General features: G+C 45.6%; 1 protein-coding gene across 1 annotated transcript in view; it reads left to right on the top strand.

The window, feature by feature from the left end:
* The window catches only part of LOC126456600 (glutamate receptor 1-like), a 192,915-nt gene that overhangs the window by 151,663 nt on the left and 13,915 nt on the right, over window positions 1–27,337 (top strand). Inside the window, exon 7 of the mRNA XM_050092345.1 lies at window positions 26,278–26,465. Coding sequence (XP_049948302.1) covers window positions 26,278–26,465 — 188 coding nt within the window. The remainder of the gene's footprint in view (window positions 1–26,277; window positions 26,466–27,337) is intronic.

The following is a 27,337-nucleotide window of genomic DNA, read 5'->3' as shown; positions in this document are numbered from 1 at the left end:
CGTGGAGGGAGTGGGGAAGTCCAGTATATCCGCACCCAAGGCCACCCCCTCAGCCTCCTGCACTTCTGCAGGAGCCGATGAGGCGACTGTATCCATGGTGGCCTTGTCTGAGGCAGGTATTTCCAGCTCCATGGACACCACCTGAGGTGCCTGCGTTTCCGCAGCGGCAAAGGTGGTGATCGTATGCGATCTTGGGTCCACCCTGACTTGGTGGGGATGTCACCTGACTCCACCTTCAGGGCCACCTTCCCCTCGCCATAATGAACTCGAGTGCGGTAAACGCATCGTTGGTGGTTTTCCGCAATGTTTCGTGGAAGTCAGCGTTGCCTTCGTCGTTGCGACTCGATATTCGCTTCCACCTTTTGGTTAGGGTGGGAAAGGGTGGACGCAATTCGTCGAATTTGTGTTGACGAGCTTTTGAAAGTAAAGAGCTTTCTTCCTTGTAACTACTCTTTGATGCAAGACCATACATTTTCACTGCATTGGCGACTCTGAGGCCAATCTAGTGCCTACACACCTTCCTTCTTTCCCCAGTCGCTCAAAGTGCTGCTGCGGTGCTACGGATCACTGTCTTCCTGCAGTATCCAATCTTCATTTCTGTCAATAAGCCAGCGATTGGCAGTCGGCATCGGACATCTTTGATAAAAGCGACGGGCAAGCGTCACTTATGTCCCTTCATGTGTATCTCAGTCAAGAATTCGCAGTAAACTAATACATTATGTACATTCCATGAAGGACAAAGGTTCGATTTGTAGGATTGCGAAAGAACTAAGGCTATATCTTTTTATATCTACGCTTAATGCCGACCACACTCTTCCTTAACAGACTGTATCTATATTACAGGAAAACCTGACAAATACAAACATTTTTTTATAAAATACAAGTTTGGTAAGGTCTGATCTGTAAGAAAAGAGCATACACTTATTTCTGTAGGAGAACAACGGGTCTAACATGCAATTAAAGAGAGATATTCTGCAACAAGCTGGATATTTCCACTAGACTCGACACATTGACTAACTACATTGTCTGTGGAATTGAATTTTATTTCCGATAAGTAATGCTGGCCTGGACATAGAATATTTCGGAATTGTGAACTCTACTGTATCAATAAATTTTGCAGTGATACCAGATATGTTTACAGTATGAGTCTCAAGCCCTTTAGATGTCAAATAGATATGGTAAGACCGGTTTCAACTGTCTGCTATTTACTTTGTGCAAGAATGGAATAAACTGTGAATGATATTCAACTTTAAAGCCGTTGTTGTCCGCAGCTCGTGGTCGTGCGGTAGCGTTCTCGCTTCCCGCGCCCGGGTTCCCGGGTTCGATTCCCGGCGGGGTCAGGGATTTTCTCTGCCTCGTGATGAGTGGGTGTTGTGTGATGTCCTTAGGTTAGTTAGGTTTAAGTAGTTCTAAGTTCTAGGAGACTGATGACCATAGATGTTAAGTCCCATAGTGCTCAGAGCCATTTGAACCATTTGAGCCAAGCCGTTGTTGGCGAAGATTATTTACGTGCCGCATCCATAACCCAATGTAATATTTTATGTTCTGGATCTATGTATCAGGAATTTATTTACATTTTTATTTTAGATAAAGCTATCAGTACGAGCAACAACTCCTACGACAATGGGAGGAGGGAAAATACCCACATATATTATTAATTTACAGTAACAATTGTGGGCTCTCATGAGGGATTTAATATGCGCTGCAACTACACCTGGAGGTTAACCTGAATTAGCTGCACATCGCATGTGAGATGTAATCGAAGTGGGGCACAAGGTTCTTTGCTTCCGCCGCAAATGCATTAACGTCGCCTGCACATCAGGAGCAGCACATGGCAACGGTTTCCATGACAGTGCGGCTCTGACCACACACATTCATAGGTTCGGCTCCATTACACCGTAACTATGTTCACGCAATACTCAGATATGTCATTGGTACACCAGCAGTGAGAGGCTGCTGTTTTCATGTCACTGTGGAAAACGGCAGGTCCTTTCGACACGCCTTTCTTCTACTTTGTTTGGTCGTGTTCTATGTTCATTGAGACAGTGGTTATAACGCTGAATTCGATCGTACCTACATGCGTGCAGTCACTTCAGATGGATGAGACGAATGATTCTTTTCCATCGGACAACCACAGACGTAGCAGGTGAGGCTGAACAGCGCGAGTTGTCAGAAGGGTAGGTCGCAGTCCGAGCCATGGGGAATCACTGGTCACACGTAGTGGAGAGGCAGCAGTAGGGGCTTGGCTGTGTTGTGCCTATAACCAGAGGAGAAATGGCTAACCTCTTTTCCAGAAGTTGCTTAGGAATGTAAGAGCGGCAGTTGTTCCCCCGCGTAGAGTGGCGCAGTCCGTATTTCAGCAGGGACCTCATATTGCCTCCTGTTACCACTGGAACGGTATCCGCTTGCTGGTGTAAACATTTCTCAGAGTCACTGCTGGTAGCTGGAAACTGGGTGGCCGAGAAAGCTGTTGCTTTCCTTCAAGGTCACGTACGTACTCTGGTTATTGCTGTTCCCCTTGTGTGAAAAAAATAGTCTGTTGATTGGACTGCTGTCCGCGACGCAAGAAATCGTCGCATTGGACACACGTCCCTGTACTAGCAGTGGAGGACCTGTCTTTACCCTCCTTTGAATGGAGGCTGCACAGTATTCGAACTGATACGCAACTGACGCACGAGTGTTTTCCGAGCTTTCGATCGGCGGTTTACTTTGTTGGCGAAAACTGCACGTCGAGCTTTCCCCAGCCGGAGAGTGAGGAAGATGACAATTTGGTCGGGGTCCGCGGAGGAGTGCGGACGGCAGGATATTCGTTCAATATTGGTGAAAGAGCGGAAGAGGAAGATTCGGTCTTGCTCCGAGGAAAATGCAGACGAAAGGTCCACAGTCTTACCTAACGCCGAGGCTCACTATGCAATGCATCTCGATTTTACTACGTGTAAGGTCAGAAATGCACAGCACTGGCACTAAGGAACTTGGCAGTAAAGTCTCTTACCTTATTGCTCACCCACAGAAGCAGCAGTTCTAGTGCATTGTAGAAGTTTGTTTCTGAGCTCAGTTCACATATTCTGTCAGTCGTATTAACTGCAGACAAATAGCGTTATTCCTTTCAAGTCGAAATTAAAATTGAGTCATCATCCATCTTTACTTTGCCAACTTTCAACCAGAGCATTCTACTGTGTTCAAATGTGTGTGAAATCCAATGGGACATAACTGGTAAGGTCATCAGTCCCTAAGCTTACACACTACTTAACCTAAATTATCTTAACCACAAACACAAACACCCATGCCCGAGGGAGGACTCGAACCTCCGCCGGGACCAGCCGCACAGTCCGTGACTGCAGCGCCCTAGACCGTTCGGCTAATCCCGCACGGCAGAGCATTCTACTGTACGAATATTAAACAGTATATAATCAAGATGTTATGTTGACTTACAAGCCGCTTTCTACAGGTATTTTCGATGAATATTCAACGACTGGATATACTTATGTGCGAGAAAATAGGAGTGGTCTTGTAGTGAGAAATACAGTGGGTCGTCTTCGGACTCTACATAGGGCCACCTCTTATATTCATTTGCGGTCATATCCTTGTGAATAGATTTCATAGGAGGGTCATTGAAGTGGTGGCTCTGTATCTTAGAGTTACTGAGAGGCAGACGTTCATTAGAGAGACCCAATGCCTAGCCACGAGAGAGACACTTTGTAACTGTATTACGAATCACAAACACGCAGAGATCTGACACCATCGGTAGCAGAAACTGTCATGCTGCACTCACGAATGTTGCCGGCACAATAGCAGTGAGAAGCAGCAGTCACCATGGCAACTCAGAATGACCATGCATAGGCAGATGTTCCGAGACTCCAGTGCACCATAGTAGCGGCCATACCGAGCTTGCAATCACCGCCATCACACTAGCTGTAATCGGTGGTGGCAGACGCTAGTGAAGTCCCAGCAGCATTTGTTATTGTTTTAATATTGCCTGTGCAGAATGCTAGCCATGCCTAGCTCATTAAACAGTCGCCCTGCGAGTGTGCTTCCGATCGTGCAGAAGATCGTGATGCTTGGACTTCACATAGGTATGCAGGGGAAGAAAATATATTTCTGATGAAGAAAATGTGTAAGCACAATGGAGATATATCGTGGAGAAACTGGCACCAATAGAGAGTTTAAAGGAGAGGATGAACAGTCAGCCGAGGGCTCTCTTTAATATTTCAGTAGCAGGCGTCCGGTGTATTACGTACACATTTATGATGAGTGGCTATTTACTGCTATTGATTTAACACTTACTGCAGTAATTTACAATAATTACAAGTAACACTTAAGCTTATGGTTAACGGTAGTATCATTCATGTTGTATGTATGTTGTATGGTAACCGAGGGCCTAGAAACGACGGAGAGGCTCCGTCCCCGCCGCAGCCGCAGTGGTCCACAACCCCACGACGACTACCGCAGTCCACTTCACCCCTCCGCCGCCCCACACCGAACCCAGGGTTATTGTGCGGTTAGGCCCCCGGTGCCCCCCCCCCCCCCCCCAGCGAACGTCTCACACCAGACGAGTGTAACCCCTACGTTTGCTTGATAGAGTAATGGTGATGTATGCGTACATGGAGAACTTGTTTGTGCAGCAATCGCCAACATAGTGTAGCTGAGGCGGAATAAAAGGAAACCAGCCCGCATTCGCCGAGGCAGATGGAAAACCACCCAAAAACCATCCACAGACTGGCCGGCTCACCGGACCTCGACACAAGTCCGCCGGGCGGATTCATGCCGGATCATTCATGCTATAAATTCAAATTTGCTCCATTGGAATAACTTACTTGCAAGTTGGTTGTCTCCGAACTTGGGTTAATGCACACTGCATTTTTGGCAGCGAACAGTTGTTTGAAAATAATTTTTGCAAACAAAATCATTACAAGAACTAAATCTTATTGTTTTGCAGTTATTCTTGGTCCCTCTACAAATTCGACTTCAAAATTTTTCCACATTGATTGCTCTTATATATGCGTCTCTTGAACTATGCAGTGACGCAGATACATTCTAACATCAAATGGTAAACCTAGTATCGCAGATCTTTCCATAAAATGTGGCTTCATGCGTTGAAAAGAAAGGCTCTTTATAAAAACGCGACGTGGATGTATCTTCCCTTTCCATTTTCTTGAAACAAAGCCTGCGCATTGATTCCAGCCACGTTCAACAATGCGTAATATATAGCCATTGTCCATCTTAATGTTATTCTTTTTATTGCACGTTTGGTCAACAGCTTTACGCGCACTCTTTGTCTTACTACAATTTACTGTTTTGTTAGGTTCCTTAGTGGCCTCATTTACTGCTCCTTCATTGTGCATACTAGAAATGAGTACAGCAGATTTGTTACGTGTGCCATAGTAATGCCTTTGTGGTATCCGACATACTGTCAAACCGATTTCTCTGTCCTCGTTGGACAAAAACTCAGTCTTGATATCTTTTTTATCCGTTCTTAGGGTTCCTACACAAGCGACTTTGTTTTGCAGTATAGAGAGACTGTAGAGGATAGCTAGTATATCAGTTATCCATTGCCACATTTCTCTTTGTGCATTTTTTCGGCTCCATTAGCCTATATACAGTTTAAAATGGGTTATTACAAACACAAAATGGTCCTTATAACTGATATCCACAGTACGCTTCCAAGAAAAGAGTGTAGAATGACAGTGTGCCACAGAGCAAACATTTTTATGCCATACTTAGCTGGTTTCTTTGGAATATATTTTAATGACCTCTGAATGCTTCTAATTTCTCGTCCATAGTAACAAATTCTACAAGAGTGTACCTAGCCACGTAGTCTTTCACAAATGCATCAAGAAATCTTCTAATAGCTGGTAACCTATCCGTTTTGCGTCTTATATCCCTAGTTTTTTATTATCAAATCTAATACACCTTAAGAGTAATATGAAGCTCTTGTACCTCATGTGCGATCTCAAAATAATCATTAATATTCTGTCATGTGGGCAAAGTTTCAATGCATTTGTGTAGTTTTCAATTACAACGTCAACAAAACAAAATGACCTAATAGTGCCCACATATCATCTCGATAGGTCAACTTAGCATCCATAACTGAAGAATAATTTTAATCTAACCTTCTTCTCTGCATGTATACTTCTCTACATTCACAGTTTCAACCATCATACCAGTACTAATGATTTTATGGAGCGAATCAGTTTTCTTTACAATACCTCATGCTATCATTGTAGGGCTTAGAGAAGTCTTGATAATATTCTTTGCTGCTACCTGGGATGTCTTTCCTTGAATGTCAGTTTTCGTTCAAATAATGGTCATCAGTCCCCTAGAACTTAGAACTACTTAAACCTAACTAACCTAATGACATCACGCACATCCATGCCCGAGGCAGGACTCGAACCTGCAACCGTAGCAGTAGCGCGGTTCCGGACTGAGCGCCTAGAACCGCGAGACCATCGCGGCCGGCTAGTTTTCGTTCATTTTGTTGGTTTCTCCCCACCAATAAATACATCGCCTTCAGTATCAAAGGAAGGCAAACCTTCGTCACACTCAGTTCAGAGTTACTAACATGATTACTTGGTAATATTCCTCTCTGTCAGCAAACAAACATCAGTATCTCCGCAGTCGTCTTCTTCCACAAGTACCTCTAGAAAACTCTGCTCTAATTCCTTCTGGGTCTAGTTCTACTTGGTCCTAAATTTAGAGACATGAACCACTGTTAGCAGTATAATTACGGACGCCTCCAAAACACAGCTCTTAAAGCACACCGCTACGTGTAAATATGCAAGAGATGACGTTGGAAGTGAAATAGTACTTACAAAACCTGGAGCGTGGTTCTGGGAAATGCTTATCGTTACCCTTGACTTGTTGATCCTACAATCGCTCTGACATAACTTAAGCTTAAACAATGACTCGAAAGGTTGAAAATGGTTCAAATGGCTCTGAGCACTATAGGACTTTACTTTTAAGGTCATCAGTCCCCTAGAACTAAGAACTACTTAAACCTAAGTAACCTAACGACATCACACACATCCATGCCCGAGGCAAGATTCGAACCTGCGACCGTGGCGGTCGCGCGTTTCCAGACTGTAGCGCCTAGAACCGCTCGGCCACCTCGCCTGGCCACTTGAAAGATGTCAACAATTAGATGGCAATAAGGCTTGGCGTTTTCTCTGACGTATACCAGATGTGTGAGAAAAGTAATAAGACTGACTGGTGTCATTGCGTGAGATCTGGCGCGAATGTGTTGTTCTACTTGTGTCGACCAGTGTGTTCATCCCTTCCAGGTATTCACTTCAAGTTTCAGCTCCGTACAGCCACCAAGTGGTTTTTTAGAGTGCCATTAGTGAAGCTGGGGTTTTGTTGTATGTTACGAAAGTGGAAGAAGGCAATTTAGAGGAAGGTTATTTAATCACTTTGTGTGTGAACTTTGACAAGCTGAAACAGGCCTATGGGTGAACATTCGTTATCAAGAGCACTCATTTCTCGCTGGGACAAATAATTATTGAAAGGCCGAGAACACGTTGAAGATCAGCCTCGCTCAGGGAGACTTTCACCTTCAAAAACCGATGACACGTCGAACGTGTGTGTGCTCTTGTGGTGTCAGACCGACGTTTGACAATATGAATGATGTGTGACCTGTTAAACACTTTCACAGTACATCTAATTATGACAGAAGTTTGGGACATGCGAAAAGTTTGTGCCAAAATGGTGCCGAAAAACTCATAAACGAGGGGAGGCAACGTGTGCATTGATCTTCTTCAGAGTATTTCCCATGACCATGAATGGTTCAGCCTTGTGATCGGAATTCTGAATTGTTGACTACGATCCTGAGACAACGCGGCAAAGTGTGGACTGGCACATGGAGACATATCCTGACCTGATTTGTAAATGAAAGATAAAATAATCCTGATTTGTATTTTTGACATTAGGGTTGTCTTGCATGAAGAATTTGTTCATACAGACCAAACTGTCAACCAAATATTTCACAAAGATATCCTTGGAAGGCTAAAGGAAATGGCGAATCGATTGAGATCGGACACTACAGACAAGTGGCTGCAGCATCATAACAATGGCACTTTCATCACGGAATTTTAGATCTCAAAAGGCATTCCTGCTGGCACACAGCCACAACCCCTCCTCCTACCTCTGTTCACCTCATCTGAGTCCTTGTGAACTTTTTCTGTACCCGAAATTGAAAACTCTTTTAAGAGGACATCATTTCTAGACTCTGAAGAACATCCAAAAAGATGTGACCTACTTGTTAAAGGCCCTTCGAGTTGAGGGCTATGAGCTGTGCTACCCAGACTGAGAGCAACGACTCCGCCGTAGGAAACTGCTTTGAAGGGGACCATATTGGCGTCTGAAAAGGTAGAAACTGTGGTAAATAAAATATCACTCTTATTTCTGTTCTCGCACCCATCGTAAAATACACCAGAGCGCTCTCTCTAGGGTGAAGTGGTTAGGAAATGACATCAATGATAAGATCGAACAAACCCAATCTGTATTACAGGGTGCGGCGGAACCGGTTTATAGTATTTAGGTGACTTAAATTACTTATAAATGATATTTCAGGTAGATCAAGAAAATATGAAACCAGTTACTTATTGAGAGCGTAACAGTTCGTTTGATCTAAAAAATGATTATCCCGGCCAATATTTGTCTCTCTTCTAAGGAAATCTCCACTTGACGTTGTGTAGAAATGTTGTCGGTAAAGTCGCGTGAGTGGCACTAAATTGCATATCATTTATCAGATTTTACACAACTGTTACTTAACATGGAAGCTCTTTTCTCTAGCAAAACGAACATTTAGTCACAAAATACTACCCGCACACAACACTGACGTATGTCTCCTATTAAAATATTTAATGTAAATCGTGAGAAATAATTAGGCTTCATAGATTAGCAAATAAGAAATTGATACTACGTAACGTGCTGTGAACACTAATTTTAAACATTCAATCTAAGTTGAATTTTGTCTTTTAAAGTAGATTCGGGACCACCGGTGCACATTTATTTCCATTCATTTATTTCTAACAACATTTATGTTTGTTAAAATTCTCGATTCAAAACTTCCGCGGAGATATTTTTGCTAAGAAGGTGGCAGACAGACGATAGTTGATTTGTCTATTGTTATTGTCGATTTATGTTATCAAGGTAATATACTTAGATAAAACTCTTTAAGCCTTTTATCTCTATTCTTTAGCATTTAAAATCATTTTCAATGATTAATACTAAAATTTTTTATACCAGCTACTAGTAAACTCCACTGTAAATTACTAGCTCTAATGGCTGCGCTCCTAATTGCGGAGCAGAAAATTAACACCTAAAAACATTAATTAGATTGGATTAAAATTGAAATAAATACAAATCCACGTTAAATAATAATTAACAATATCGTTAAAGGCTTTCTCTTTACAGACCTCACACCTCTCACGTCCGAGCAGTTAAACGGTTGGCACAGGAAGAACAACTGAAACACAATTATCACAGATAACAAAAAAGATTATAGTTGTAGTTGTCTATGAATGTGTTTCCTGATAATAGTTTTAATTCACACAGAAATTAAACTATTACAGAAATAATGAAATAATTATCGTCCTTTTTACAAGATACTGTCTTTTTATACGTAGTATCTACAGTATTTGTTGAAGTTTGTACACTTAGTTCATTTTAATATCTTGTAGCTAGAACAGAATGTCGTGGATTTTACCTTGCCCCTTGGGCTGAGAAAAAAAATAGTTTGTATATTGTATTTTTTTATCAGACCATCATATCCATGTAGGTTCATTGTTCTCACGATGCAAATATTCAGATACAATATTGTTTTATACATGACACAAATAGTGTTGAGTCTTTAAATCGCTTCAGTAACTGTATAGTGTCGAAAAAAGCGGCGGATACTTCTCGGAGTAACTTAACCCCCCCCCCCCCCCCCATTCGGGTTCACTGGACTCGGAAAACCGGGGACCGGGAATAAAACCGTCCAAGGGGCTTCACGAAAATACAGTTACCTACTCTTAATTATCAGGCTCGACATGAAGACAACAAGTAATATGTTGAAAATGCTAATTTTATACTTCGGTTAATTGCATCTGAGGTAGAAAATGTCTTTTATGTTGGTGTTTCATAAAGATTAAAAGTTCAAATATCAATTCGCCGGTGACGTCGTGGAACCGCCCCCTAGTGTCGAACCTCTGGGTCGCAGGCAGGTAGAGGCTGCTGCCGGACCGGCCAGCACTCGAGATACTCACATTTAAAAGGAGGTGGTAGAGCAAATAACCGAGACAGTGAAGGATTTGGCGTAGAGAATAAATGCTGTGCAGACGGAGTATGGGAACAAACCTAAGCTCATATCGGAACTGGTAAAAGTGAAGGACGGGTGATACAGTGCGAGGCAGTAATGAGAACAGTACTGCACACAGCTGTAAGGAGGGAGAGACATTCAGTAAAAACTAAATTAAGTAAGATAGTAATTGTTCCGGCGTAACGACAAGCGCCGGCACAAATATCAAGAACGAAACAGCAGGGAGGGCTGTGAGATGCCGTCAGCCAATAGCACGCAAACTAGACGTCACCACGACGGGAGCGGCCTCTACACGAAAAGAATAAAAGGGACGCGCCGCCTAGCCGCGGCTGCACCGTCAGTGTTGTGTTTGGTGCTGTTCTCCCGTGAAATCAAGATCTGTGATTGTAATTGTATGCTGGTCTTGTACATGTTGTGGCTGTCAGTGACTGTTATGTGCTACGCCACCCTTCGCTACTTTTATGCTCCGGCCGTACTTCGCCTTGTGTTTCTTTTAATCGTCACAGTGTGTGGTTTCTGGTGTACAATTTTTAGATTTTTATCACCATTTTTACAGTCACCCCCTTTTTTACGCTATCTTCCACTATGTTTCCCCTTTTATGGTTTTGCCGTATGTCCTCCTTTATCTTGTTTTAAGTGTCTCCATGTTCTGTACTTACTGTCTGTGTCTCGGCTGAAAAGCGGCGCCTATGCTGCTGCCAGCACACCCCATATGGGGCACTGAAATACAACACAGAAAAAAAAGCCGCGGCCGCACTACAAGAGCTGCACAGGAAGACGAGCCGTGACTTGTGAACGCTGTCATATACTTGCATGGAAATTGTATTCATTGAAGGTCATTTATTATCTGCATGTCGCCAATTGCATGCGACCAGTCTTTGTAAAGACGCCAATTTAAGTATTGTCAATCTACTTTATCGTACCGAGCGAGGTGGCGCAGTGGTTGGACACTGGACTCGCATTCGGGAGGACGGCGGTTCAATCCCGCGTCCGGCCATCCTGATTTAGGTTTTCCGTGATTTCCCTAAATCACTCCAGGCAAATGCCGGGATGGTTCCTCTGAAAGGGCACGGCCGACTTCCTTCCCCATCCTTCCATAATCCGATGAGACCGATGACCACGCTGTCTGGTCTCCTTCCCCAAACCAACCAACCAACCAACTTTATCGTAATGAGGACCATTAATGTGATTTGCTTTAATTGCTTAGCTGTCCGAGAAAGCAGCATCCTAGACATCTTATATTACACGAGAGGGCAGGCTACCACAGTAATTAACCAAATGAATTTCATCGAGCTCCAGCGTCGTGGCAGCGTACAAACATGGGCGAATCAGAACTCTCCGCGGTTTTCTGATGACGAAACATTCGAGGAGCATCTGTTAAATACGTACTGCGGGATAAGAATACAGCTGCTATTGCAGAACCCTCTTCTAAATGGGCTGTGCTATCACAATGATAGGGGAAATGTGAGCGAGTTCTGTCAGGCCGAAGTTGCAGATACTAGTACATTTAGGTAACCCGTTGGGAACGCTGTCAGAGACATCTACTCCGAACTGCCGCTTACCGGAATGTCTGCTGCGGGCTTTAGTCCATGGCCCTACAGTATCGATGGACGAATTTCTTGATTCCACGGAGGACATGCGTAATGCAGTATGCTACAGTGACAACGGAAACAGTTGTCGAATGAATAATGGTAACAATCGGGGAGGACGGAAGTGGCGGGATGTGTAAGATTCGTATAGGAAGCGATTTCAGTGGGACGTGTATAAATTTCAACCTGATTCTGGGAACTCTGGCAATCGTGAGTTACTAGAATTATGGGTGATGGTTGGTATAATGGTAATGGGCAGGCAGAAACCAGGAAGCTAACTTTTCTGCCACCTGCGGAAAAAGAATGAAGTAGGATAATGTTATATCCTAGCCAGTAATGCCACCCGAGCCCGCTGCCAAAAGGTTGGCAGCATCAAAGTCCGGACGCCGTCCGCATAAGCAGCGCCAGCGAGACAGGAAATCGCCGCAAGTCTGCGCGCGCCACCGCTGGCTTCTGGTTTCTTAAGCGCTGGAGTCGCGAGCGCTAGGACAGTTCTGTATTCGCCGCTCAGTTGTATACTCGCCACCGAATTGTGTACTTGCTAGTCAGTTGTGTGTTCATCGCAGCAGAGTTGTTGTTTGTCGTCAGCCGACGCTGACCTAGCCGCTCCGACTCGAACTAGACAGATCTCTGTAGACACGGCGTTCACTACTGTGTTTTGTATCCTCGTTAATAAAGATAAGTACCGACTTTTATTTAATCAGAGTGTTTGGGTTTTCATATTTCTGTTCACTGTTCCAGCGGACCGGTCGGCCCGCTATTAAAAGTGTGGCGGTGACTTCGTAAGCCGTTTCTACAGCGAATTGCTTGTCGCTACGAACGCCGCCACAAATCTGGCGACGAGGACTTCCGAACTCGTGTGCAGGGCTGGTTCAACTTGTTTCTGGTTATACTAATTATAGCGATAAAATTTTGGGGGCTGGTTTAATTTGTGTTCACTATGTCTGCCGAATTACAACAGTTGATCTTGTTACAGAGTCAGCAAATACAAAGTCTGGTGGAAGCAATCGCCAAACAAGCGGCTAATCCTTCAACACAAAAGGAACAAGCACAGGCAGCACCACCTTTCCGTGCTTTTGATGCATCAAGAGAAGAGTGGCGAGAATATTTCGCGCAGTTGCAGGCGCACATGACAGTCTACAAAATCACAGGTAATGAGCGGCAGCTTTATTTAATTTCCACTGCAGGCGTGGAAGTCTATAGACTACTTTGTAAGTTGTTCCCGGAATCCCAGCCAGAAGCTTTAGACTATGACGTTGTTGTTAACAAGCTTGCTGAGTATTTCGAGCCGCGAGTTCATGTGGCAGCAGCCAGAATTAAGTTCTTCAGATTAAAGAAACTGCCACATCAATCTAATAAACAGTGGTTAACAGATTTACGGGGCCTCACCCGTCAGTGCCGATTTAATTGTGTGTGTGGAGCTTCCTACAGTGATGTCATGTTACGAGACGCTATTACTCAAAACATTGCAGATTCTCGTATTCGTGCTGCTATCTTAAAGTTGCCTGACCCGTCATTAGAGACTGTGATGAACATCATTGAAGCCCAAGATACTTTTGACTATGCTGAGTGTGAGTTAGATCAGCCATGTATTTCTCAAAATTGCCTGTGCTAAGCAAGTTATGTCACGCCCGCGGCCCCACCGGCAGAGTCAGACTGTAAACACTAGCCGGCCGTGTCATGTTAAACACATTCGTCAGCGTCAGCCGCGTGTGCAAAATGATAGAGTTAAGTCTTGCCCTAAGTGTGTTCTTGCTCATCCTCGTGAACGTTGCCCGTTAAGAAACGCGGTTTGTCACTTTTGTCAAAGGAAAGGACACATCCAGACTGTTTGTTTGCGTAAACGCAAGAATAATTCTAGTGCTGCCCAGCCCATGGATATTCATGTTCTTCAAAGCCAGCCCGACCAGAAGGTCGCGTTTAAAGACTCTTCCACGGTTCGTGTGGGTAATAAACTTGTTCGCAATAAGCCACCCACCCAGCCCTCTGCTATGCAACCCAAGCGTAATTCAAACGCTGTAAAAAGTAATGTACAGACAGCAAGTGAAGCGGGAGTTGTTGTTCCACTCGCCCAACCCACGAGTTGTCGTAAGCAGCGAACACGCGCTACACGCGCTGATTTTGTGTCTTGCGCCTCCACTGCACCGATCCAGAGACAGTGTAATAAACTATTTGTGAAGCTACGCATCCAGGATAAGACCTTCAATTTTCAATTAGACACTGGTGCGTCTGTGACTCTCATAAATAGTGCTACGTATGCGGCTATCGGCCGCCCTAAACTTTCAGCGGCAAAACATTCTTTGGCTACTTATAGTGGAGAACAAATTCCTGTGTTAGGTGTATGTAGCGTGCCAGCCACATTCCGTGGCAACACAAAAACAGTTTCATTCACAGTGCTCCGCGCTACAGACAGTGTAAACATTTTCGGATTAGACTGTTTTGACTTGTTTGGCCTGTCTATCCAAGACAATGTGTTGCAAATTAATTCTGTTGTTGTTCCTCAAGACAGCATAACCGATTTGTGTAAACGATACAGTGACATATTTAAAGACGAACTAGGTTGTGCTGCGAACTTTGCCGCTCATATTACGTTAAAAGATAATGCTCAGCCTCGATTTTGTCGTGCTCGTCCAGTGCCTCACGCCCTCCGGGCACCTGTAGAAGATGAACTTCGTCGTTGGCAAAACAACGGTGTTATTCAACCCGTTTCAGCGAGCCAGTGGGCTTCTCCCTTAGTTATTATAAAGAAACCGTCTGGCAAGTTACGTTTGTGTGCTGATTTTAAGTCGACAGTTAATCCTCAGACTGTCATTGATTCTTTTCCTTTGCCTAGACCGGACGAGCTGATGGATAAGTTAGGGGAAGCTCGTTTCTTTTTCAAAATTGATCTCCGTGAAGCATATTTGCAATTGCCCCTCGACGAGCAATCACAACAGTATTGTGTCATAAACACGTCGTTGGGGTTGTTCCGTTTTCTGCGTTTGCCTTTTGGTTGTGCGTCAGCTCCAGCTGTTTTTCAGCGTTTTTTGTCACAACTTCTGGCTAATGTGCCATCGTGTTGCAACTATTTAGACGATATTGTTGTGTCCGGTCGGACGCCTGCTGAACATTTCCGTAATTTGGAGTGTTTGTTTACAGTGTTGTCTCAGGCAGGCCTACGTTGCAACATCGATAAATGTTCATTTTTCCTTACGGAGATGGAGTATCTGGGACATGTTATTAATGCTCAAGGCATTCATCCCTCCCAGTCACATTTAGCAGTTATTCGTGATTTGCCCGCCCCTCGCAATCTGCATGAATTCCAAGCAGTTCTTGGCAAATTGACATATTATATTAGGTTTATACCTAATGCATCACAGATTGCTGCACCGTTGCATCGTCTCCGCCGTAAGAATGTTCCGTTTGTGTGGTCAGCTGATTGCCAATCAGCCTTTCAGCAGCTTAAAGAGGCTTTACTGAATGATCGTTGTCTGGTCCATTACGACCCTAACAAGCCTCTGGTGTTAGCTTGTGATGCCTCTTCTTTCGGCCTCGGTGCTGTGTTGTCTCACCGAGTCGGTAACACCGAACGTCCTATTGCGTTCGCATCTAAATTGCTAAACAAAGCTCAGTGTAATTATAGCCAATTGGACAAGGAAGCGTTGGCTATTGTGTTCGGTGTCACAAAATTCCATCACTACCTCTATGGTAGACCATTCTATTTAGTAACAGATCACAAGCCACTGACGTCACTGTTTCATCCGTCTAAACCAGTTCCTCAGCGGACAGCTCAGAGACTACAACGTTGGGCTCATTTGTTATCACAATACCAGTATGAGATACTGTATCGCCCTACAGCTCAGCATGCAAACGCTGACGCGCTTTCTAGATTGCCGATTGCTGCGGATGATGTCTTCGATTCCTCTGAAGACTCTTGCCATCAGATTGACGCCGATGAGCATCAATCCCTCCGGGATTTTCCGATTGATTATCGTCAGGTGGCACGTGAGACAGCTACGGATCCTCATCTGAGTTTACTATTACGTTTTGTTCAACGTGGTTGGCCGTCCAAGGCTAAGGACATATCGGATCCTGTGGTTCGTCGCTATTATCCGCAACGTCATCTGTTGTCTGTTTCGCACGGAGTTTTGCTGTTACGCACCGAGAATGACCAGCTTCGTGTAGTGGTTCCCCAAGTGCTCCAATCCAAGGTCCTCGACTTGTTGCATCAAGGTCATTGGGGAGTGGTCCGCACCAAGGAGCTTGCCCGCCGTCATTGTACATGGATCGGCATTGATAAGCAGATTACGCAGATGTATACAGATTGTTCGACGTGTGCCGAACACCAAGCTGCTCCACCTCAACGTTATTTTGAGTGGGCACGCCCTGCCGGTCCCTGGCAGCGAGTACATATTGATTTCGTTGGTCCATATTGGAATTCTCGTTGGCTCATCGTGATAGATGCATTTAGTAATTTTCCGTTTGTTGTGCCCATGCAGTCTACAACGTCTGCACAAACTATACAGGCGTTGACTTCAATTTTTTGTATTGAGGGTCTTCCAGAAGTTTTAGTGTCTGACAATGGTCCACAATTTACCTCTGGTGAATTTGAAAGTTTTTGTTCTGCCAATGGCATTCGCCATGTTCTTACTCCGCCGTTCCACCCTCAATCGAATGGTGCAGCGGAACGTTTTGTACGTACATTCAAGGATCATATGGACCGCCTTCGTGCTACGCACTCTCGTCAGCAGGCCTTCATCACGTTCCTGTCGTCGTACCGGACGACGCCACGCGACGGCCCTTCGCCTGCGGAGCTTCTCCACGGCCGTCGTTATCGCACCCTACTACGGTTGTTGCACCCCACGGATCGACCCGCCGCTTCTGAGCATCGCACGCGTTTTCAGCGCAACGACGCCGTTTTTTTCAGAGTTTATTACGGTCGCCGTCGTTGGGAACGTGGTACCGTGATAAGTGTCCAGGGTCGCGGTTTTTATACTGTTCAAGGTGCTACTGGGGTGCACAGGAGGCATCAGAACCAGTTGCGCCGCGCTGGCCGCCCGTATTCTGCCACTCGTTCTTTGTCCACAGATTTGGTCCGCGGCGGGTTCCAGCCGCGCCTTCCGACTTCGCTGCCGCCCCCAGGGCAGCAGCAGCAGCCGTCGCCGCTACCACGCCGACAGCCCGTCCCGTTGATGCCTCCAGCGCAGCTTCATCCGGGAGCGCCCCAGGTGGTCGCTCCGGCGCCTTCGGTCCCTCTTCAGTCGCCACCGCCTTCGGAGCTGATGGACGTCGACCCCTCTGCCGGGCCGCCTTCTCAAGCGGTGGCTGTGCAGCCTGTCCTGCAGCCGCTTTCCTTGGGCACCCCCAAGGAATCTGACACCGCCGCGCCTTGTTCGGCGCCCACTCAGCAGCCGTCGACGCAGCGTCAGGAGACGCTGCCTCTCTTCGTGGGTCCCGACGCCCCGTCGCGTCCAGTACCAGAAGCTGCGCCCGTGGTCACAGGCGTGCACCCCGACTTCGGTTTTCAGTCGGTGTTTCCCGAGGCCCCGCGCAGCCAATGCTGGGGTGCGGACCGGGGACTGCCACCGACAACAGTCTTCGCCCCGGTCTCTTCTGCTACGCCTGCGGCCAGACCCCTCCCCCGCCGTCGACGCTCGCCACGTCATTACTCAACGACGGTGCAGCGATTTGGGGGGGAGGAGTGTTATATCCTAGCCAGTAATGCCACCCGAGCCCGCTGCCAAAAGGTTGGCAGCATCAAAGTCCGGACGCCGTCCGCATAAGCAGCGCCAGCGAGACAGGAAATCGCCGCAAGTCTGCGCGCGCCACCGCTGGCTTCTGGTTTCTTAAGCGCTGGAGTCGCGAGCGCTAGGACAGTTCTGTATTCGCCGCTCAGTTGTATACTCGCCACCGAATTGTGTACTTGCTAGTCAGTTGTGTGTTCATCGCAGCAGAGTTGTTGTTTGTCGTCAGCCGACGCTGACCTAGCCGCTCCGACTCGAACTAGACAGATCTCTGTAGACACGGCGTTCACTACTGTGTTTTGTATCCTCGTTAATAAAGATAAGTACCGACTTTTATTTAATCAGAGTGTTTGGGTTTTCATATTTCTGTTCACTGTTCCAGCGGACCGGTCGGCCCGCTATTAAAAGTGTGGCGGTGACTTCGTAAGCCGTTTCTACAGCGAATTGCTTGTCGCTACGAACGCCGCCACAAAAGATAAACTTTGCAAAGAATAGGACCAGATAAGTGATGAGAAAAAAAGGTAGCAGTAACGATTAGAAGGAAGGAAGAAGGCACATATATTTGCTATCGAGATTGTGATGAGCAGCGAGATATTATGGATAAATTGGAGACAACTATCATTGAGGCAATAAAGAGTGTAATCGAAGTTGAACCTTAGTGGACGTAGATTTAAAATATCTATTTAATCACGATTATGATTTGCTAAGGTTGACAGCACGATACGTGGCCAACAAAAGAGGGTATAGTAAACCGTTATTCTGATGGCGGAGATAAAGATTGTTTCAGAGTCACAGTTTCTAACTACTGACAAACTGGATGTGGAATCTGTGGCTTCAGTTACAGAGGATGGGCACGCAATGTAGTTTGCATGTGCTGACTTAAATAACACTGTGCAGCAGGTTGTTGCAATGAACCTTATTGCAGATTCACTGACTGGAACACTGTAATTTCCCCGTTACGTAACAAATGTAAACATTCCTCATTATAGATGACAGAGAACAGTATGTTATTGACAACGATCCATACACTGGCTTTTGGCTTGGTGAAGATAAATGTATGACTGGGATTCCTGTCCTAAAGTTTACGTTGTACAAGACGAGATGGAGAAAGAGTTGGTACCTTTGTAATGGGCAACGGAAAAATTCAAAATAACCAGAAAGATGTGAGGTATCGGAGAAATTCTGATCAAATTTAGAAAGAGTTTTATGACGACAGTGAAACTTAGGCTCTCAGTGATAACTGAGTAAATGCAGTGGCTGTTGCTACTTTTAGCAGAACTGAGACTGATCTGCCTGAAGAGACAGAATTGAAAAGGGAGCCAGAAGTAAAATTTCAACCTATCATGAATTTTACAGGAAACGGTATTAAAATAGACGGTTTGGTCGACAAAGATAGTAATGTGTTATGTGGGTTCAAATCCTTTTTAATCGTATTAGAAATAGGGAAAGTGTTGTTGGTACTGCGACAAGATTCGGAATGAAATCTCCAACTCCGAGACATGTAAGGCCATTACAGATTGAGGTTGTCCTCGAAGAAATGATCATCATTCCAAATCTGTGCAGCAAACTTTTGTTGGAAATAGATCTTCTAAGCAAGGGGCAGTTATCAGTTACAAACAAGTTTATTAAGTTGAACCCTGTCTCCAATCACAAGCGTGTCAATATTAAGGCTGCACCTTCAGGTCTGAAAATGGTGGCAAGTATCTGTTTGGGTAATAGGTATTGTTGTGACTTGGCAAGACAGCCAAGTCACTGTGAGAGGAAGCCGAAAGGCACGCGTTTAAGCTTACGCACCCGCACCCTGCCATTCGGCTCGAGGGGAGTTAGGAAACGCCTGATAACCTACTCCAGGGTGCACGCCAACATGCGGGCTATGCGCCCTAAGATAGTCAGGAGGGGCCGAAGAGTCGACCTCCATCGAGTCGGAGCACCCGACTGGCGAAGACGACAGATGGTCCGGAGCGGGCAAGAGTTCCACGTCGGAGGACAGCTGGTCACGGGAAGCGATCGGCGGCGCGTGACCCAGGGAGGCGCTTGGCGGCTGCAGCGAAGCGTCCACTGCGGGCGCCGCCGGCGGGAGATCAGGCGGCGGTGGCGGCGGCGGCGGCGCGTCGCCATGGGGCAAAATGGAAGGCAATGTCGGTAACACCTGGGGATGAGGCGAGCCAGTAGATGGGTCCCCAGGGCGCTGACCGGACGGCACCGTCGCTGAAAGCAGGCGGGGAGCGGAAGAACCCGTGCGACGACAGAGGCGCAGCTGATTGAGATGCCGACGCACCTCACCAGAGGCCCCCAAAACCAGATACATAGCGCGGCCGAGGCAGCGAAGAATGCGCCCTGCGAGCCAACGCCGTGAACCTCGATAGTTGAGATAGTATACAACGTCACCTGGGGCAAAAGCAGGTGTCTGCCGCTGCACAGGAACCTGATGCGGCGGATTTACCAAAGACATCAAGGTGCGATGAGGGCGACCGTGCAACAACTCATCTCGGGGCTGAGAGCGATACGTGGACAAAATGAGCAATAACGCGTTCTCCCGAGAATGAGACTCTCTCAACTTCAACATCTGTGACTTGAAAGTCCTGACCAAACGTTCAGCGGCACCGTTTGACTGCGGCGAAAACGGCGCGGACGTCAGATGTTGAATACCATTGGCCTTGCAGAATGACTGAAATTCTGCGGACATGAATTGTGGACCATTGTCGGAAACAATAGTCAGTGGAAGACCTTCAACGCAAAAGATAGCAGATAACGCTTGGATGGTGGCAGAAGACGTCGTGGAAGACTTCCGGACAACAAAAGGAACATTACTGAATGAATCTACAACAACCAACCATCGAGCATTCCAGAATGGACCAGCAAAATCGATGTGTAAGTGTTGCCAAGGGGAAGTGGCTGTTGGCCATGCAAAGAATTTCCGCGGTGGTGCGGATTGTTGTTCGGCACACGCCATGCAAGAAGAGCACATATTCGTAATCGCAGCATCGATTCCGAACGAAGTACAGTGCTGACGAGCAAGTTGTTTCGTTCGCACTATACCCCAATGTCCTTTGTGGGGAAGCCATAAGACAGAGGACTGTAACGAACGTGGGACCACGACCCTGGACTGATCATTATCAGAACGCAACAGCAAAACACCACGTCGTACAAAAAGTCTCTCCTTGTGAGCAAAAAATCTGCGAACCAACGGATCCTCGATCCGTGACTTTGACAAGGGCCACTGCGTAGCAACAAAACGCAGAACGGTAGCAAGGACAGGGTCTGCAGCTGTGGCTGTAGCTACACGACGAAAATCAATCGGAAACGATTCGACCACGTCATCGGTTTCCGAATCAATGAACATGCAAGCAAGTTCGGAGGAATCGATTGATCTATCCTCAGCAACAGGCAAACGGGTCAACGCATCGGCGTTTCCGTGCTTAGCAGTGGACCGAATAAGATATCGTAGCGGTACTGCGAGAGGAAAATTGACCAGCGAATGAAATTCTGCGCTGTACGTGGAGGTACAGGCTTGTTCGGGTGAAAAAGGGATGTCAAAGGTTTGTGGTCTGTGACGATGGTAAAGTGACGACCATACAAGAAATCATGAAACTTAGTAACACCAAATACGAGAGCCAAAGCTTCTTTCTCGATCCTTCAATAATTTCCTTGCGCAGACGAGAGCAATTTGGACGCAAAGGCAATAGGGCGATCTTGCGATCCATCTTTGTGCGCAAGCACAGCACCGATCCCGAAATCCGATGCATCCACCATCAACAAAAGGGGTTTCTGGGGATCAAATGACGTACGGCAAGTATTGGAAAGCAACGCCGATTTCAACTGGCGAAAGGCGCGTTCGCATTCCGTCGTCCAGACGATTGGAACACCTTTACTGGAATAAATCTAAACCAAACAAGTTCACCGCAGAAGAAGAACGAAGGACGTAAAATGACACAAGTTTAGTTTGTCCCTTGTATGTTGCAAGAACGCTGCACTGTCCTAACACAGGGAGCCCGTGACCTGAATATGTAGTTAGCTTAACATTTGCGGCACGCAACGGAGGTGTGCCCAGCTGTTTGTACGTGTCGTGATTGATCAAGGAAACTGCAGCTCCGGTATTGAGCTGGAATGGTATCATGTTGCCAGTAATGTCCAAGTCTACAAAAAGTTTATTGTCCTGCTGACGACAAGAGCGACTGTCTTGTGCATCGTGAACTGACACTGGTACAGAATCATTTGCGACTTGACGTGATGTCCGGCGACGTCGACTCACACTATTTGTGGGACGAACACAGTCACTGTTAGAGAGATTGGCACTGGGCAGAGTGGAATGAACGACATGAATTTCCATGGGCGAAGGTTCACGAGCCTGAGTATTCTGGGTTCGATTCCGATTCCAGCGTGAAGCAGAGGGCCTGGAATGGTTGTGAGTGTCCGATCGGAGCTTTTTCTGGCAAACACTCTGAACATGTCCATTTTTATTACAGAAAAAGCAAATAGCCTGGCGTGACGGGCAATTCTCACGCGAATGTCTAGTAGCATACTGTGGGCATGATTTTAGCACTGCATTTGCTTGCTTGCACCTGCACACGTGGATGAGAGCTTGGCGGCAGCTGTGCGGACGGGCGCGAGGGCTGTTTACTGTTCCGTGCAGCGCGCCCGGCGAGCCGGTTAACCTGACACACGGCTGGCGAAGTTTTAAATGATTCCTGAGCAAAGTCAAGTGTGTCCTGCCGATCCAATATGTCCATCACTTGTTGAAGGGAGGGATTGACTAGTTTCAAAATCCGTTCCCATATACAAACATCAGAAACGTTCTGTGCAATTGCATCACGTACCATAGTATCTGAATAAGGGAGTCGACATTGACACTCAAAAGCACAATCCCTAGTAAGACCTTGCAAAGTTGCAACCCACTCCCAATTAGTTTAACCAGCCGTACGTTTTGTACGAAAGAAGGTATACCTTTTTGCAATTACATTGACTGATTCTTTGAAATAAGCATCCAATGCAGACAAAATTTCGTCGTAGGACAGAGTTGCTACATCACGTCAGGGAAATAATTTCACTATCACATGGTACGTCTGGACGCCTACGGCGGAAAGGGGAAAAGGCTGCCGCTCATTACCTTGAATTCTGTAGGCGGCGAGATGGAATCCAAATTGGCGTGACCACTCAGTCCAGCTTTCCAGTGCAGCATCAAAAGGACGAAAAGGTGGTGCAACTGCGTGTTGTGGCTGCGGTAGTGGTGGAGCGGCGGCTGCCGCATCGTTTTGCATTGGACGTTGATCCTGGACGAGCTGTCCAAGGGCATCCAGCAAGGCCTGCGTCTGCTGATTCTGCGATAAAATTCGGACAGTACATCTGGAGATTGTGGCGAAGCCATTACACAAGTAAACCAGTCTAGCAATACGAACGCAAAATCCTCGTCATCATTTGTTGTAACTTGGCAAGACAGTCAAGTCACTATGAGAAGAAGCCGAAAGGCATGCGTTTAAGCTCACGCAGGCTGGCGTGAGGTCTGGAACAGTTAAAGGATTTGAGTCTATCAAATAAAGTATGTAGCTGTCGGAATACTTAACTTTAATCCATAAGTGGTGAACATAGCTCTTGACGGTACATGCATCACAAGATAAATAGCAAATGATAATGGCGCCTTGCTAGGTCGTAGCAAATGACGTAGCTGAAGGCTATGCTATCGTCTCGGCAAATGAGAGCGTAATTTGTCAGTGAACCATCGCTAGCAAAGTCGGCTGTACAACTGGGGCGAGTGCTAGGAAGTCTCTCTAGACCTGCTGTGTGGCGGCGCTCGGTCTGCAATCATTTACAGTGGCGACACGAGGGTCCAACGTATACTACCGGACCGCGGCCGATTTAAAGGCTACGACCTAGCAAGTGTGGTATCTGGCGGTGACACCACAGGTATTAATGACTTGTTGTGTATAATGTTTTGATTAGTTGACAAACTTATTTTGTTGTGTGGAGGTGGCGCTAGATTTAATGTACTTCTTTCTTTGTGTAAGTGTCAGATGTAAATCAGGTTTACATTTTCTTTTAATTCGTTGCAGTGATGTGACGGCTGATATGTTGGTTTCTGAGTAATATCTTCTTTGCGAACGCGTTTGCTAGGTGTGAGAATATGTTCTCTAACGAATGCAGGCTATGGTCGGTGTGCTTTCAGTGTGAAGAGAACGGTCACACAGAAAAAGGCTGGCGGGCCTGAAGGTTGACGCAGCGATGTTCGTTGCACTTGCAGTGATGTTGGCTGCACTGAGCCTACTGATATCTGAACAAAACGTGCGCTAACGTCAGACGTAGTGCGTGCAATTTAGATTGCATCATTTGCTACGTGGCGTAAGTGAAATGTCACTTTAGTGCTTCGTAGCATGTGTAAACTCAAAATGTGTATATAGCAACATACAAACCGTTGCTAAATGATATGCAAATCAATCTGGAAGGGGTATTTGAGGCCGAAAACTGTTATGCTTTCAGAAGATTATTCTGTTTATTCTTTTGAGCAGAAGCTCAGTTTGTAGAGTTTTGAGCACTGGCTCTGATTGGGATAGAGTTCCAATAATTAAATATTTTTCTTTCTTGTTTAGAAAGTGTCGCACTGGCATATACACAGATGCACACAAGGTTAATGGTTTATTTTGTACATGTTTTGGTATGAAGAGTCACACGCAAGATTTAATGTATGTTAGGATTGTAAGGCATAAGAAACGTGCCGCACATGCTGATTTTACAACTGCCCAAATTAATGCTCTTGTTAACTTTTTTCCCAACAAATCTATGGCTCTCTTTGGTGGGACGATGAGATTTAGTGCAAATTTCCTTGTCTGAACCACAGTGCGAAAAACAGGGTAGGTGGAGGTACTCAAACACGACAGATATTAAAGAAATCGGAGGTAGTTTTGTTTTGAACATCATGCAGTGCTGACACTTGGCAGAAGGACCCATGCGGGAGCCGGTCACTGATGTCCTTCTGTTAAACTCGCTCTGGTCTGGACTTGACGTCACGTCACCTGCTGCAGCACCCGCAATGCACTAGATAGCTCTGTACGTTTTTGGGTATGTGGATGTAGACATCTGAAATTACAGCAGCGTACTGCACACAGATTTAATGGCAAAGCGGGATGCTTCAATTGATGTATAGACTGACAATGCAAATGAAATGAATTTAATTAGTTATTGAGCCAATGACATATTTGCAGCGGATCCTGACCATATCTCTAATAAAAATTGTAACAAGTAAACTACAAAAAGATAGAAGGCACTGATCGAGATACGTAAAACGGGCGATTATAATTTTTACTTGCGTACAGGGTGACAATTATTGAACTATATGATATAAAATCGTCATATTTCTGAACGGTTTACATTAGGACATTCAAACTGCATCGTTGGCCCAGCGGGTCATGATGGGAATAAGTTTGCGCATGCATGGTTTGGTTTAGCGACGAAGTCCACTTTCATTAGGATAGGTCCGTCAATAAGCAAAATTGGAGCACTAGGTAGGACTGAGATTCGGCATTTCGCGATCGAGAAGTCTCTTCACCCTTAACGGGTGACTGTGTGGTGTACAGTGTCCAGTCACGGAATTATCCGTGCGATATTCCTTGATGGCACGGTGACTGCCCAACGGTATTGGAGGTCTCGAGAAATAATTTCATACCAATTATCCAAGTGACAAGACGGAGCTCGACCATTTGTAAGCAGGAGGGTGTTTGATGTCCTGGAGAACTTTGTGGACCGCATTCTGGCTCTGGGGTACCTAGAAGCCACTGGCATGGACCTCGATCGGCTCGCATATTCTCCTGATCTGAACATAAGTGACTCCTTTTCCTGGGGCTATATTAAAGACAAGGTGTTCAGCAATAGCCCCAAAGCCATTGGTGAGCTGAAAACTGCTTTTTAGTAGGTCATCGACAGCATCGATGTTCCAACACTTCAGCGCGTCATGCAGAATATCGTTTGCGCCACATCACAGCCAATGACGACAGGCATATCGAACATGTCATAACCTAAATTCGTATACCTGTAGTGACTTTGCATGGTCAATAAAGTGTGTGCACGTCGTAGTTTGTAACTAATTTACTTTTTCTCATACAGTTGAATAATGTTTCCCTGTACTTAATGAGTTAAAGTAAGGCGACAGAATAAGGTACTTAATTGAACTTAGCGTAATTATTACGCAGGACAGAGACATGGACCGCATGGTGGAAGATGTCAGTAAACATTATCACACATCACAAACAAAATTTAGACCCTAAGTTTTCTGCAGTATGTAATACTAGCGATTGTAAATACATAATTACAGTTTTTCAGATTTTCGTCCATAGCTCAAATTCCATTGTTACATAAATCCGGATAGCAGCAATGAGAAGAGCTGATAGTCACCTACAAAACTAATGTGCCATGTATGTGTATATTCTAAATGTTCGAGGCACAGCTAACAAAAACAATATTATTCTCTTATTTGATATGTGAATTTACCTTAGCACCTTCACAGAAATACAAAACTTCCGAATTTATTTTGCAGATTAACGTCCGTGTTCGTATTATTTAATGCAACAGGTTGTAATAAATTTTATTCTCCGGCTAGATAAGTTTGAAAGTATCATAGAACTGCACTGATAGCTAGTGTAAAGGCTAGTTTGGTGTGAAGTGATCCCTTCTTTGCCCACAGAGTACTTCGCCATTGGTGACTACATGGACGAGGAAGCGCTGAGCAAATGGTTGCGACCAATGCGCGAGGATATCTACTGGGAGAACGTGGTGTTTGCGGTCCGCAAAGGTTGGCCTTACCTTGAACAGCTCAATGATATCATCGACAGACTCTTCGAGGCTGGGATAATAAGCACGTGGGAGGGACAGGTGTGTTTACAAACCAGCTTCTGCTGATGTCAGATGCCTAAAAGTTATAGATCATTCCAAAGTAATATTAATTTATGTCAAAATATTAATTTCATTAGTTACAGTAGCTCTTACTGGCATGTACTTGTCAAAGATCTCTCATTACAGGCATATTAATGACCCTAACTGAGTTCCTCCATCAGCATCCTTCCTCTGAGAAGCCATGGTTACGTCTTGTCCTAAAATGCACTCTTAAGACTAAATAAATTGGAATGGACCACGGTAGAATTATCCGAGTTGGTACAGATATGATGTATGTGTACAGACTAACAAACGATCACAGTTTCAGAAAACTTGGCTGGTTGATTGACGAGAAAGAGCTTTACAAATCTTGCAAGTTATTAATTAGTTGCTGCATCTATAGCCGTTATGCGAGGAGCTATTAAGCTTGTCGTTCATTGACAGAGATAGTGGGTTTCCTCTTGAGAGATATCGGGCCGAATTATGCCCAATGGCGGGTTAGACTGTGAATATCTGGAGCTGGTTGGGGGGCCCTGTCCATAATTCTACAAACGTTGTTAATTTGGGAGAGATGCGGGGAAGTTTCTGGCTAAGGTGGGGTTTGGTGAGCACGGAACGAGCATTAGAAACTCTCGCCTTTTGCAGGCGGACATTATCTTGCCGAAATGTAAGCCCAGGCTGCCTTCCCTTGAAGGAGAATAAAACGGTGCCTAGAATATCGTCGATATACCACTCTGCTGTTAGGGTGCCACGGAAGACCACCGAAGGGGTTTTGTTATGAAAAGGAATGGCAGTACTGGTTATCAAGCAGAAAAGTTAGGGACATTCAGATCCGTATTTCACCACTGTCCAGGGTGTCTCCAGGTAACTTC

Source organism: Schistocerca serialis, chromosome 2 (assembly GCF_023864345.2).
Source record: "Schistocerca serialis cubense isolate TAMUIC-IGC-003099 chromosome 2, iqSchSeri2.2, whole genome shotgun sequence".
Lineage (NCBI taxonomy): Eukaryota > Metazoa > Arthropoda > Insecta > Orthoptera > Acrididae > Schistocerca > Schistocerca serialis.
The sequence above is the reverse complement of the archived record's forward strand: the minus strand, read 5'-3'. Positions and strand labels throughout refer to the sequence as shown.